At 44.8% G+C, this 15288-nt stretch overlaps 1 protein-coding gene across 1 annotated transcript in view; it reads left to right on the forward strand.

Moving 5' to 3' along the window:
- Positions 1-15288, forward strand: part of RIN3 (Ras and Rab interactor 3) — a 66281-nt gene that overhangs the window by 13334 nt on the left and 37659 nt on the right. The window contains 2 exon segments of the mRNA XM_014957400.1: positions 5150-5336; positions 9115-9229. Of these exon segments, the coding sequence (XP_014812886.1) occupies positions 5150-5336; positions 9115-9229 (302 nt within the window).

The following is a 15288-nucleotide window of genomic DNA, read 5'->3' on the forward strand; positions in this document are numbered from 1 at the left end:
AAACAATAAAATATAGTAATAATGAACTAGCTCCTAATTCTTACAGCTGGTCTATCTAAACATCGTTAAGTCCTCAGTCTTTACTTTTTTGTGCCTACAGACCATTTGGTTTCTGATTTAAGATTCAGATTTAATAACCTGATATGTCTTCTCCGATCTGCTCTGGCTACAGGCAGAAGCTGCAAATGTGTGGGAGTGACAAGGATGATGGGGCTTGACAGGGTGGGAAGCCCTGTCCTAGCTCATCTGACAGTCCCTGCTGCTGTTGCACACAGCTTCTGTGTCTCAGCAGCCTCGGAGAAGATCAGAGTGACCAGGACTATATAGTACAGCCAGGAAAGCCCTTTGTGCCAGCAAGTTTGTGGCAATATTTCTGAAGTCCCTTGCAGTATTTCTAAAGGTCCAGGCCTGCACCTGTGTGAAATTCAGTGGATTATATCCCCGTGGGTTCTGATGATTTCTGGAAACATTCAGCTGACAAGTGTGGCTCTTCGTTTCTAAAGCAATGAGTCGTGGTGGTGTCATTACTTCAGTGTACAGTCATGTGCAGTAACTCAAATCATCATTGTCAGTATTGTTGCTTCCAGCCAAGCAGCCTGGTATCGTCTGCCAAACTGGGGCAGGTGTGTGAATGTAATCACTGTGCAAGTAATTAATCTCTGTTGCCAATCAGTATGCAACACGCATCTCCCTGCAACTGAGTTCAATTTAGTGGAGCGGCAGCAGGATTTGAAAGGAAGAACTCAATAAAAAAACTGAAAAGCAGGCAGCTTTAGGGCCAGCTTTTCAGCTTTGCATCGCACCTAACAAAAATGAGCACCTGCCTGCATCAGCCAAAGGGTTTTGCAGGACCGTGGGAGAAGGAAGAGAGAGTTAGCCAAACAGCATGTTATTTCTGAAAACTCTGAGCTTAGAAATCATCTGATGCATGAATTCTGAGTGAGGGAAACAGCGAAGGCTGGCTGCTCACCATGGCGGCCCCGTAAATCCCTTCATTTGGCAGCACAGCAAGAACCTGGGAGCTGCCTGGGATCCCTCCTCTCCGTGTAGCTACAGAGCCACCACAGAGCCAGATTAAATTGCTGGATTAAGCACTTCTCCAGCCTGGTGTCTGGCTCTTTGTTTGTGACAGCTGTGCCCAGGAAAGAAGTCAAGCATCGGTGCCATAACTGCGTCAACTGGTGTGTCACGGGTCACAGCATTACAGCTGGAAAAGGTCTGTTAGGTCACTCACTCCCATTTCTTATCCAGCACAGGATTTGATTCAATACAGTGTTTGCTACTGCTCTAAACAGGGCATTTTAAGGGATTTGGGCAATGCAATCCTCTTCCCCTTCTCTTGGGAACTTCTCTGTCATCTGTTAGAACTCACTGTCAGGAAGCGTCTAGCTTAGCATTCTCCTATTTTAATATGATCTCATTAATGACTCCTCTTGGCTTTCCTTTTTGTCAAATCCTCTCCTTTCGCTAAGCTGTCCTTTCTTCCCTCTGCACAGCTACAACAGCCTCCTTAGTGCCTGCTGGGCTGGGCTGGGCTGGCTTTTGAGGGGATGATACCGCACCCCAGGGCTCTCATCCCTGAGGGCCCCCAAAAGGCTGGCTTCCTGTTCTGCCAAAAAGCCTCATCTGCTGCTCTTAATTATCTGCACTGGAAAAACCACACACGCTCAAATTGTGAGATGTTTCCACTGAGGCAAGTATTTTCAGACTCTTCATTTTTTATCTTGCATGTTTAAGTTTGGAATGATTTTCTATTTCTCATCCATTCCCCAAAACTTGGATGATGGGCCCTATGTGCAGTCGCATGCTTTGGAAGGTCAGTTCTGTTCACCAATCTGTTGTTCTTGGTGCCAAACCCACACTGCTGCTGGGAGCAGGGCTCCATCCAGATGATGTGCCTTTTGGAGGGAGCAGAGGGCTGGGTGTCTCTCTCTGCGTACAGCCTGGGTTCCTCCACGGGGAACACCGTGCCGGTGTCACTACGCGCCTGGTGCTCACCAGGTCCAGGCTGCTTTATGTTACTTCCTTGCCCCTGTTGATATCCCTCATTTCCCTCCAGGCAATGGGATTCTTCAGCATCAGTGCTTTGCTGGCCCTTTTCTTTTCACCTTACATAATTAATGGCTAACAAAGTTCAGCATCACTGGAGCCATGGCAATGCATGTCACCTTCTGGTGCTGCAGCAAGACATTGTCAGTTTTGGCCTCTTTTTGGTTTAGGTTTCACACATCATTGGCAAGATCAGATTCATGCTTGTGTGACTAACTTAGGGAGCAGCTTTTGCTAACCGTGTTATGGAATATTTCATTATAGCTCACTTTTTTTTTCCCTTCAGCTCATTACTTCTTTCCCATTACTGAGTATGAACGTTGCCATCCAACACACGTTTTCCTTTCACATGGTTACTAGGCATTTATTTTGGTTTCCACTGTAAAGAAAGAAACTGAGAGACGAATTGGGTTAACTTCCAAAAGCAGTCCTCCACTGTTTCACTCTATATGTTCAAATGATAATAATTAAAATCATATGCTATTGCATCTGAAAGAAATTTCCTTACCTGTGTGACAAGCTGGGCTTTTATCGCAAGTGAAGAGAATGTGTTTCACTTATTTCTATTTGCTTTTTTAAGCACAGTTCTCATTCTTACTGTCTTGACTATGATCTCGAAAATAGATTGATTAAAATGAAAATTCTGTGGACTAATATACTGAATCAGCATCTGGGATGGCAGAGGAACATGTATTTTCTAAGGAAGTTATCCCTATAGGGTTGAAAAAGAAAAAAATACTCAAAATCTCACTGCTCTTTTTGGGATTTGAAAGGTTATTTTTCTAAAAACTAACTTTTGGGATAAGCATGCTGTGTTAGGTTAGGCCTTTGGAGGCAATCTCTTTTAGTAGTTTAAGTAAGTCTGACTTATTGAAATGTACTACTTTAAGATCTGTATCATTAGAAATAAAAGAAAAAAGAAAAAGACTTGAAATAACACCAAATCAAAAGTGGGGCTCCTGTTCTTCTCAGCTCTGACATCTAGGCAGCAAAATTGGTATAGAAAAACATAATATTCTGTGTATGTTCTTCTACACTTTCTTTACTTTTAAAGTCAATTAATCAAATAAATGACAAGCCAGTATCCATGAGTGTGTAGCCATATCCAGTAGAATTCTTAAGACCAGGCCTTTCAGCACAAGTATTTCCACTGACTGCAGTGCTAAGCACATGTAGAAATACGTTGTTGAATCAGTGCCATAGCTAGAAACTAGCATTTAATACCAGTCTGCCATTAGACTGCAGGGACTAAAAATAAATAGAATTAGTTCTTTGTGTCTCTGATCAGAACGGGAATCTAAAACAGAATGTGTCCCAGATCTTTAGTATTCTCAACAGCATAATTTCAGTATTCTTACACCTTGTGCAGCTGAGAATAACCTCTGAGACATGAGGTGTGACTGGGCATTGCTGACACATGGTGCCACAGGATGTACCCTCTCTTGTCGCTCAGCATCTCCCATGCATAGCTTAACTGGCCAAAACGACAAATGTGGTAGGAAAAAAGAGGGAAACAAAGTCTTCATTTCCTCCCTCCTGAAGGTCCCTCTGGTGTTTCTCCATGTTTCCTGTGCTCCCTCCCATTCCCATCCCTTGTCACCGGGAAAAGCTTTGCTGTGTCTGTGTCCTTTGAGTCTCATCCTGCAGGACTTGCTGGGTCATGCTGAGCAACCTAGGGCTGTTTGCAGGGCTGCACCCTGAATTATCGTCTTGCTGTGAATCAGCCTGTGGAAACCAGCAGAGATACCTCTCCTGTAGTGGACAACTTGCTGCAGAATGCACCCTAACACATCCTCCTCCTCCTGTACTCTGTGAGTGACAGTGGAGGTGGAGGATTTCCCCCTCCCCATGAGAGGCTGCTGGCAGCTCCCTGGGTGTAAGGGTGGAGGAGCATCCACTCTGCAACCACCAGCACAGACTCGTCAGTGCAGAAAGGTTGCTGTTATTTTTAAGCAGTGGGATGTCTTAGTGTGCCTTTTTGCAACCTACCTAAGCTGGGCACAAAACGCAAGAGCAGCAATCCGAGAGGCTCTGAGAGTGGGGCAAGATCACAAAATCACAGTGTCATAGAATGGTAGGGCTTGGAAGGGACCTTCAGAGGTCATCTAGTCCAACCCCCCCTGCCAAAGCAGGGTCACCTAGAGAAGGCTGGACAGGAGCGCATACAGGCAGGTTTTGAATATCTCCTGAGAAGGAGACTTCACAACCTCTCTGGGCAGCCTGTTCCAGTGCTCTGTTACCCTCAAAGTAAAGAAGTTTTTCCTCATGTTGAGATGGAATTTCCCGTGTTCCAGCTTGTGCCTGTTGCCTCTTTTCCTGTTGCTGGGCTCCACTGAAAAGAATCTCGGCCACAAGGGCACATTGCTGGCTCCTGGTGAACTTATTGTCCACCAGGACTCCCAGGTCCCTCTCTGCAGAGCTGCTCTCCAGCAGGTCAACCTCTAACCTGTATTGGTGCATGGGGTTATTTCTTCTGAGGTGCAGGACCCAACACTTACCATACTGGGGCCCATCACAGCTCCCGTGGGACTGGGGGAGTGCCAACAGTGGCACAGCTGCCCAGGGAGAGTTGCAGGATGCCTGGCCCCAGTATGCCTTGGACACTGGCTCAGTGTGTGCATATTCCTAACTGATGGAGATGTCTGTGGCCCCCTTTGAAGCCATGAAACATGGCTGTGACCCTTCAGCTGGAGGACAAGAGCCCAGAGGACAGGCGTGCTCTACCTTTTGCAGTGTTGGCTGCCTCTCTGCATCTCTTATGTCTGTCTCTGGGTTCCTGTGCTTAGGTAATGTAGATAGATGAGCTGAAACAAACTGACCTAGTGCACAGAGCACCCTGCAATCCTGTGGTCTGAAACCCTGGTGTGCATTGTTACCATGAGGCCATGGTCCTCAGGATGGGGTGTATCTGTCTGTCCAGGCGTGTGCGCCCAGTTTGCCTCCATCATAGCAAGGCGTCTGGTCCGATGCCCCTCGAGGAGCTCTGCTGGTGTGTCGGTGCCCCTGTGTGTGCCTGTGTGTTTGCATCAACCGTCCTTACTCCCCCCCAGGTTTTCCATTTGCTGTTCTGCTTACAAGGGATTCCCTTGCTGTGTTTCAGCCCCACCACAGATACTGACGAAGAGGGAAAAGAGACACATCTCTGTCAGGCCACTGCCCTGCGAAACTGCCACCCGCTTCCAGGGATCAGCATCCTGGATAAACTCATCAAGACCTGTCCCGTCTGGCTCCAGCTGAACATGAACCAGGAAAGGGCCAGGGCAATACTTGGCAAAGAAACAGCAGGGGTAAGTCCAAAGTGGTTTCAGTTCAGACAACCACATTTCCTGACCTTGGTGGAGCTGGTTAGGAGAGCAGTGCTGTTTTTCATGTGGTAGCAAAAATATTTAGCAGAGTATGCTGCCTGTTTCCATTAACTTTTGATGCTTTAGCTGCTCACAGCGGCACAATACAGATATAGTGGCCTTAGGGAAGTAAGAAATCTTGTCTCTGTTTTTACTTAGCGTCTGGATTCATGGAGATGCCTTCCCATTCACCACCATACCCATAGATATGTTGGCTATCCTAATTTGGAGCAATAAAAAAAAATAATCCCTGAAGAAATGGCCCTTAAATTCTGCAAGCTGCTGGGAGTAGTTTTTATTACAGTAATTGGTATCTGGTGCCCATAAGCTGAGTGTTAGAAAATGAGGGTTGCTTAAGGAAAACAGCTCTGTAGGAAAGCGAGGTCCCCATTCCTGGGTCTCGGAGGTGAGGCATAGCAGGGAACGGGTGTCCTGGTTGGGTCTGGGGAGGTGCAAATGATGCCAGGGCACTATGAAAATTCACTCGCTCCTGCTTGTGGAGGTCTGGACCTGTTCCTTGGCCGAGCCAGTTTATCCCGGGGCTAAAAGCTGGCACAGCCAAGTGGCAGCCTCCAGTGGGATTCACCTGACCAACCTGGACTGTGCCTCACCCTGAACCAGACACTGGACAAATTATTTTCTTTGTTTTTCTGTAAAGGGAAACTCAAGTGCCTGTCTCTGATATAACCATGTATGGTCCTGAGCCCCCTTGGTCATTAGCTGCTCCCTGCAGGCAGGGCTGTTCCCCACCTCCCAGTGGCTTTGGGGGTGAATCTTGCCTTTGTTCCTCCTGCTCACATGGTCCTCAGGCATGGTCTTCAGCTGTGGCTCAAAGCAGGTGGGAGAAGAACTGATGCATCAGAGGTGTCCCAAGGCAGGGGCAGGCTCTTCTGCCGGCTCTGAGCCCACCTGAAGTTGAATCAGCACCACACCATTCCCATCACTGATGAAAATGGAAGAGACTGGTTTGCGTACCAGTCCAGACCCGGGCAGTAGGGTTAGATGCAGCCCAGAAAATACACCTCCCGCTCGTCAGAACAGCCACGGTCCAATTTTATTCTTTGGAGCCACGGCAACCAGTTACGCCCATCAGGAAAACAGAAGTGATTTCTCTCCAGGTTTCACTTCTCTCATTGCTTAAATTTCAGATTAAGCACTTACAGAGTAAAAGAATTGTAGAATTATTTAGGTTGGAAGGGACCTTAAAGATCATCTAGTTCCAACCCCCTTTGCCACGGAACTTGACTGATGTGATGTAAGATAGTGCCATCTGAGGTCTGAGGTTGCGGTAGTCTCTCGGGTGGGTTAGAGGGGCCGTGCTGTCATGTGGGTGGTACGACCTGGGGAAGCGAGAGCCTCTATGGCTTTTTCCTACCTGCAGATACTTTCTGTGATATGAAAGGTGGAGGCTGCCTTGCGTTAGAAGTTGGCCTGTTACAGGCATGAACCTGTTTGCCATGCATGTGTTTGGATTTTCTCTGCACCTCTGGTGGAGCTGAGCCCACGGGGCCCAATTTCTTATGAACAGCAGAGGCCATTACCTGTGTGAGGCTGCAAAGCTGCATGCTTAGCATGGATGCTTCAAAGTGACAGGAGATGCCCTTGTGATGGGAACTAATGTAGAGAAGGGTCCTGGCTTCTAGACAATTTTTTTAAATTCTTCTGTCCAAGAAATTACTATTTTCTTGATAGATTTCCAATGAATTGTAGTTGATTAATAATTTTATCAACTCACACTTCTTCTTTCTAATATTAATGTCCAGACTCCAGAATTAGCCCAATTTTTTAATTCAGTTTTTATAAAAATACCTTACTCTCTCCTGCCAAAATGTACTATCAAAGAACAGTTAAAGGTGAAGATTACTTTGTCTTTGTATCTGCAGCTTCAAGGTACAAGCTAAAAATATTCTTGACAATGAGCTTTAATTAGAAACACACTTAGGAGTTCATACAATACAAAGAATAAGACATTTTTCCTTTTTCTTTTGTCTTTTATCCTTTTTTATTTTATTTTTTTATCTTTTCTTTTTTTTGTGTGTCTTCTCTCTTCTTTCTTCTTCATATTCTTTTTTTCTTTTATTTTTTTATCTTTTTGTGTGTGTCTTCTCTCTTCTTTCTTCTTCATATCTTTTTTATTTCTATTTTCTTTTTTCTTTCCTCTTTCTTCTTTCCACTTTCCTTTTTCTTCTTTTTTAAAAAATTTCACTGGTCCCACTGGTGGGAACCAATAGGTACCATGGTGCCACTGGTTCCAATTAAAGACTCAGGACCCTCTTAGCAATTTGTATGAATACCTGATGGGAGAGAGTACAGAAGATTGGTACAGACTATTCTCAGTGGTATCCAGTAAAAAGCGGAGGTGCAGTGGTCATAAATTGAAACACAGGAAATTCTGTTTAAACATTAAGAAAAGTTTTTTTACTGTCAGGATGATAGAACATTGGAACAAGTTGCCCAAGAGGCTGTAGAGCCTCCATTTGTGGAAGTAATAAAAACCGGACAGGACAGAATCCTGAGTGACTTGCTGTAATCAATCTGTCTTTGAGCATAGGGGTTGGACTAGATGGTCTCCAGAGTTCCTCCCAACCAAACCACACCTACTCTGTGATTTCAGGATCAGTCAATACACTTTAAGTCAGTGCTGCCATCCAGAGGGATCTTAGACAAGCTAGGGGGACAGAGCTGGCAGGAACCTTCTGAAATTCAACAAGGACAAATGCGAAGTGCTGCCCCCAGGAAGGCAGAGCCCTCAGCAGGGATCTGGGCTGGCACTGCCTGGCTGGGGAACTCTGCAGGACAGGCCCTGAAGGGGCATTGGGCAGCCAGCTGGGCACAGACCTACTGAGGAGAGGCTGTAGGACCAGGGTTTGTTAAACCAGGAGGAGAAACAACTTTGGGAGAAACTGCACAGCAGCTCCCTGGTACTTACAGGGAGGTCATGGAGAAGATGGACCCAGGGTCTGCTCAGGGCTGTGCGGTGGGACGACAAGAGGTGACAGGCGTTCATTGAAACCAGAGGGGTTCAGACTGGGTATAGGGAAACACGTGCTCCCTGGGAGGACAGTAAGCAGTAGGACAGGTTGTCTGGAGAGGCTGTGCAGTCTCCACCCTTGGAGATTATCTAGACCTGTCTGGACAAAGCCCTGAGCAACCTCTCTGGTCTCATGGTTTCACCCAGGGGGTTGGATGAGAGCCCTCTTGGGGTCCCTGCCAGCCTGAATGATCTGGTCTGTGAAAAAACTCCAACATGAGACACTGTGGCCAACAGAGCCTTTGGCCTTATGTTCCACTTGTTGACACTTGAATCCTTTCACTTTCAATGTACAAGTGACTCCCTTGCTTTAGACCCGGCCTGGGACATTCTAGGGTGATTTAGGGTTTGTGTTTTAGGGCACTTATGTGAGGAGCATCACTTGACAAATTGTGAATGCAGCTTTATATTCTTCAGTTAGTGGAATAGTTTGCCTTTTAGGCTTAAGTGGGACATCTGTGATGGATAGAAATTTTGCTGCTTTCTTCACAGCTCTGAATTTCACCCAGATGAAATGTCCCTTTATTCATTATTTTTGCCGTGTAAAGTTCAGCCAAGTGGAATGAAGCTAAAATAAGATCATTTAAAGGTGAATTGTACTGGTAAAAAACTTCCTTGCCAATGACCTAAAATAAAGTTCAGAAGCTCACACAGTGCAGCTAAGCTCTTGATTCCTTTCTCCTTTTTCAGATATTCTTGGTTCGGAAAGAGAGTAATGTGAACAACATGGTCCTTGCATTCCGCCTGCCAGTGCAGAACGAGGCTCCTGGTGTGCTGGAGTACAACATTAAAGAAGAAAAATCAAGTAAGTTCTTTACAATTTTTGGTCTTGCTCTGATTGTTGTACTGAATCCTCTTGTGATCACCAATATTTATGTAATCTCACTTGCAATGAGCAGGTTCCTCTCGTGACTGGCCGCAGATCTTGCTCTTACAGTGTAGTTCAGTTAAGATTTCCTGCAGCTGCTTTACCTCAGCTCCCCTGTGTTTCTGCACCTTGTGTTAGCATTTACAGACTTGCAACAGGAAAATAAAGCACCTCCAGATGAGCAGGCCAGCGCTTTGATCAAGCCAGAGGAGCTGCCTTTTCACCAGGTGGAAGTCCTGAGCAAAGCCCAAGGCACTGACAGACTAAGCCTTGTTAACTCACTGACTCTGTCTTTATTTCTGCCACTGAATTTGGGGCCTGCCAGGTGTCTGACATCTGCTAGATTCCCTTCTCATGCACCTCATACAGTCATACTGAACAACTGTACATGCACCTCATACAGTCATGCACCTCATACAGTCATACTGAACAACCAGTGACTCCTAAACTGTTTTCAATGCCTCACTGTTTCTGGAACACAGCTGAGTCTTGGTGTTGATGGTATTGGTGCTGTTCCTAGTCGGACAGCCAGGTCTGCCATGAGCAATGAAAAATTAATCGAGTTTGCAGTCAGCCATGCCTGATGCAGCCCTTGGTGTAAGTGGATGTGTAACGCATACGATTTCCACTTTCCAAGAAATAGTTGTAAATGCGGGAGTTTCAGGACAGTCACAGAAAGATGCACTTGAAAGGGTTCATCAAAATAACTTCACACTGTTTATTTATATGAACACATCCCAGTCCTCCGTCACCGAGCTCTGCCCCAAAACCAGCTCCCCAGGGTATGTGTTTTACTCTCTGCTAAAACTCTTGTGTTTCTGCTCATCAGTGTTGTGATCTGTTTCTTCCCCCTTGAGAGTTGCTCAAATGAATTTTTTCCTTCTTATTTTTACCTTCTCCTTCCTTTCTTTGCATACCTCTGCATCGCAAAATGAGTTTAAAGCCAGAGGGACAAGTGAATCTCTCCATCTGCTCTAATCTCAAGTGCAGCCCACAGGCTGCCTGCCTGGCTGCTGCGTCCCCCCCAGGAGAGCTCTCTCCCTCATCCCTGTGCACCTCGGAGCACACAATTGCAGAGATGTCCCATATCTCCAGTGCTCCTGCATGAGGGCAGGAAAAGCCAACCTTTTTTCACAACTTCAGGTGTCCAGATTAAGAAGACAGGGGCAAAGGTTAGCTGCAGGGTAAAGAAACTTTTTTCTTTATTTGGTTGTTTGAAGTTGACCTAGGGCTTAGGTTTTGCGTGGTAGGGAATTGGTTTTTGATGATTCAAGTTTCCCTTTGGATAAAAGTTAAAAAATTGAATCCTGCCATCCTAAAAATGTCATTTATAGAAATGTTACTTCTCTACTGGTGTCCTGTGCCATAAAATCTGATTTCTTTGATTACAGGCAAAGTAAAATGTAGTACAAAAATTTCACGGTGAGCTAGCCTATCCAGAGAGACTTTTGTGACATGTTTTTCAAATTTACTTGCTTGCTGTTTCTAATTTATCACTAACTTAATGCAAAGGATGTGTTCAGCTTTTTGATAGGAACAAGAATTAAAACAGTTTCCACGACTTTCATACAAGTTACAAAATAAGTGGAAGAGGGTAATTAAAAATTAGCTCTCTTTCAAAAAACAGAACTGCCATCACATGTGCAGTGATCCCAGCAGCCACAAGGCTGCTGCATTCCTGTGGTGGATATTCACATTATTTTTGCTTAAGTTCTGTCAGTGTTGAGCTGTAGAAAGCCTCTCGGTTCTCCATCCCACACCATTTTGACAGGAGCACACTGGGCTTGGAACTGGTCATGCTTTTGCTTCCTCTCTTCTTTAGGATAAGTAGCCTGGCTTTTGAGTTTAGAAGAAATCAAATTAATTTCTGTTAGTAAAGCCAAAGGACTAGAACTGGCACAAGAGGAGATGGTAAATCTTCTGTGTCTCAAAGTAACCTAATACACTAGCTTTGATTTATTGTCTCTGTGTTACTCCCACTGCTTTCTAAACTTTTTCGAATATAAAATTATATGTTGTCCAAATGCTTTAAAAGAATTAAATCTTGAATTTGAGCTTCTTCCCTAAGTACCCTGGTACATCTGGATTGCCTTAGCTTAACAAAGTGCCCTTCAGTCTTCCCTGGTATTCTGTGAGTGTCAGGGTAGGAGGCCGCTGAGTGCCCGTGGTGAGTAACTGCAGACCAGAGCTGGTGTCTTGCTGTGGAATGCGAGTCCGCCCCAAGTTCGGTGTTGTATGTCCTGGGAGTGTGTACAGCTTGCCAGCTGCATAGCCTGAGGACCACTGCACACTGGCAGGATTTTTCCAGGCATCTAATCTTTAACTCCAGCAACTTCCTCTAGTTCTTCTGTGCTTGCTGAAAGGACGCTGCAGCTCCCCAGAGAACATCACAAACAGGGAGGTGAATGCTCCCGACAGCCTCCTGCTCTTTGAGTCTGCGTGAAGTAGAGCAGAGCTGGTGCCCTTCCAGTGCCTTTCACAAGGAGCAGCTATAATTCCCCTGCCATTCCAGAATCCCCCTTCCCAGCTCTACTGGCAACAAGCAGCCTTGGTTTTGCTGGCCTGTCCTAATATTTCTTTTCTGAGGTGACACAGTAGCAATGATCCGTGTAATCTGTCCCACAGAGAGCTGTTTGTCCCTTTCTGAGAGCTGACTCCTCCTAAAGCGTTTGAAGAAGTGGGAACAAGTTCTTCTCCCTGTTACCTTGGTTCAGCTCGTTAGACTCCACAGACTTGATGCATTCAGATGTAAACTGAAAACTGAATTTGCTGTGACATACATACTTCGGATTTATGGAGATCCTCCCTGCCAGTTAAAATTCAAGTTGCAACCCATCCCAGCTTACTATTTTGGAGAACCATACTTCGGATTTATGGAGATCCTCCCTGCCAGTTAAAATTCAAGTTTATACTTCGGATTTTACAGAGATCCTCCCTGCCAGTTAAAATTCAAGTTGCAACCCATCCCAGCTTACTATTTTGGAGAACCTTGCCAGCTGCTTCTTGTCCTTCTCACAGGATTCAGTGCAATCTCAGCTTCACAAGTGACACAGCCTTGCCAGCTGCTTCTTGTCCTTCTCATGAAGACTCAGTGCAATCTCAGCTTCACAAGTGACACAAAGGAGGATGCACTATCCTTAGAGGTGACATGATGGCTCTGTGCCATCTCTACAGTGGTGTCCATCTCTTACCACATGCAGCTGTAAACAGCCAGTTTTAGTGCTCGGCTGTTTGTAAAAAGCCGTTCTCATACTGTTCTACTTCTCATATCGTATCTGAAGAGGTTTTTCCCAGTATCATAATGACGGTATGGAGGTTGCTACCCAGCCCCTGAGATCCATGTATAGATGGCCATTCAATGAACTACAAAAAAACGGAAGGTTCCTAGCATTGCACTGCGAAATAGTGGTGGATCGTTGTTTTTCTCTTTCTTTTCCCCGTACCAGATGCTTTGTTGACGTCTGATGAAATATTTAAGGAAGTATAGTTTTCTGAGGGGAAGACCAGATTTAAATATGATTTTTAAAAAATGGAAATCCCCAAAGAGCCCACTAAGTAAGAGGTTCAAGAAATGAAACCTCTTTCCACTTATTTTGTGGGGAATTTTCACGTGTTCTGTGAAGGAGCACTTAGAATCATGAAACAGGAGAATGAAAAGACTGGATTTTAAAAATTTTCTTCTGGTTCTTCATCTTTGGCTGTAATTCCTCTAGAGACAGGGAAGCTAAAGCCTGATCGCAGCAGAAGGTATGGTAGAGACCCAAGAGCAGATCAGAAAGTTCATCAGAAAGTTGAGCAACTTTCAAAGCCTTGGATCTCTCTGATTTTGCTTCTTGGCCTGAAGGATCCCTTCTTTCTTACTCACAACAGTGGAAATCTCCCATAGAGAAGGCTTGTTACAAGATTTCTTCTGTTTAGAGATGCAGTGTTGGGAGACACCTCTCAAGCTCTGCTAAAATCTCAACTACTTTGTGCGCTTTGAGTTCTGAGAGTTGTCCTACTTCTCATTCATCCCAAAATGGAGCCCTAGCCCCACATACCTCAAGAACTGAGCAGTATTTCCTCAGCTGACTCCTACCCTTGGCTCTTCTCAGCAAACTGGTTGTAACCTCAGGTCCCAACTCTCCTTCCCCTTTATCTGTACACAGTCAGAAATTGTTCCGCTGACATCATTGACATTGCAGAAGTATTAAAAAGAATCAGGTGTTTGAAGTAACATATACTGAGAGCTTGAAAGAAGCATCTGAGTATGATAGACCACTTGGTGCAGGTAGTGACAGTAGCTTTTACTTTCACAAAGAGTTATGAAGACACCTGCCACAGGGTTAAAGTCCTTTAATAGAAGAATTCTCTAGCACCGTATACTGAGTGTAACACTCCCTTTTTTTTTTTTTTTTTTTTTTTTTTTTCTGGGAAATCTTGTGAATTATAGCTGAAAATAATTTGATTTAATGAAAATTGAGTTGACTATATGCTTCTCAGGAGTCTTGCATGTATACTTTGGTGTGTAATGTGTAGTAAGTTTTCCAAACTCTTCTGTACCAAAAAAAGAGGATGTGATTCCTTTCCAAATATGCAAAATGACATTAAACAGGAGAAGTATCTGCAATTGCACAGAATAAAGATGAACATATTATTCATATTCTTAGAAAATTCTATAGAAATAACTACGGACTTGATTTACCAAGTCAGTACTGAACTCCTCAGGCTCATCTCCTAAGGGAGTTAAGGCTGGCCTGATCCTGCCATGGATGCCCGCTCTTGTAATCATGCGTCCTGCATCGCTGTGACTGGCTTGGAGGTTTATTGTCCTAAGGCTTGGAGGTGACTTGCTTGGAGGTTTATTTTCCTAAGGCTGTTCATGTGAGCACACATTATGGAGTTGCTGTCCTGGTTCCTTATTTAGACCGTACCCGTGTGGGACAATTTGCCCTGTATCTAGCTATTCAGAAGCATCTCTTCCAATTTGCTGGGCCAAGGCTGAGTTGAGCCCCAAAATCAATGAGTGCACAGCTGAAGGAAGGACTTGTATTGAAGCCTTGTCTGTAGTGTGGTTATTTCATTTATTACAGGAAAATTCTGAGATTTAAATTAAAACTCTGCCTGCTCTGACTGTCCCGGCTTCTCTGGAGACAAGCACTGAATGAGCTGGAGCATTAACGGAGATCTTGAAATAACCTTAACATGACCAAACAGGAAAGCCAAAATAAATTATCTCCAAATAATACAAAAATGTCCAGATCATGATTAAATACCACCTTTGAAAGATGAGACAGGGTGCAATTGGACATGGTAGATTCTACTCAATTTCGGGTTTATGGACAGCAGCTGTACTTCAGTTACCTGGTATGGGCTTGTGGTAAGGACCTACAATATACCTTGACAGAAAAGATAAAGGCAATTACTGCACTCAAAAGCAGTTTAAGAGAAATCACTGGGTTTTGCTGCAAGGTTGCAAGTCTGGTAGCAAAAAGGATGTTGATAAAGAAATCCAATGTGTCCTGCCATGGTCACCTTATTTGACCTTTCTTAAAGTTAGACCAAGCTCAGGAAGTGCAGGCTGAGGGGAGGGCTGTGAGCACGCCTGGCACGATGGCAGAGCTCAGATGCAAGGGACACAAATTTCTGCCTGTGTTCCTGTATGGGTTGGCAGGTCCAAGCACTGTTTGAGGGCACTCACCGAGTGAGCATGAGGCAGGGAAAAGGAGGCAGCTTGATGAGGAACAGCGCAGTAGATGCTCTTTGTTGGCTCAAACACCTTCAGATGCTGATAATGGACCTGCCTGCTGGCACCCTGGCTACCATGGCCAGATATGGTCCATTATGTCAGATTTCCCTGTTTTATTTTATTAACATTTCTTTTAATACGTGTTGCTGAGGCTGGATTAACAAATTCAGACCAAAGCCCCCATTGCTCATATGTCACAGCGAGGTTGGGTGGTATTTTCCCACGTGAACTATGTTGAAATACTGCACGAATGAGGTCATGGGAAAAA

The sequence above is a fragment of the Calidris pugnax genome, unplaced genomic scaffold, assembly GCF_001431845.1.
Source record: "Calidris pugnax isolate Ruff unplaced genomic scaffold, ASM143184v1 scaffold211, whole genome shotgun sequence".
Taxonomy (NCBI): Eukaryota; Metazoa; Chordata; class Aves; order Charadriiformes; family Scolopacidae; genus Calidris; species Calidris pugnax.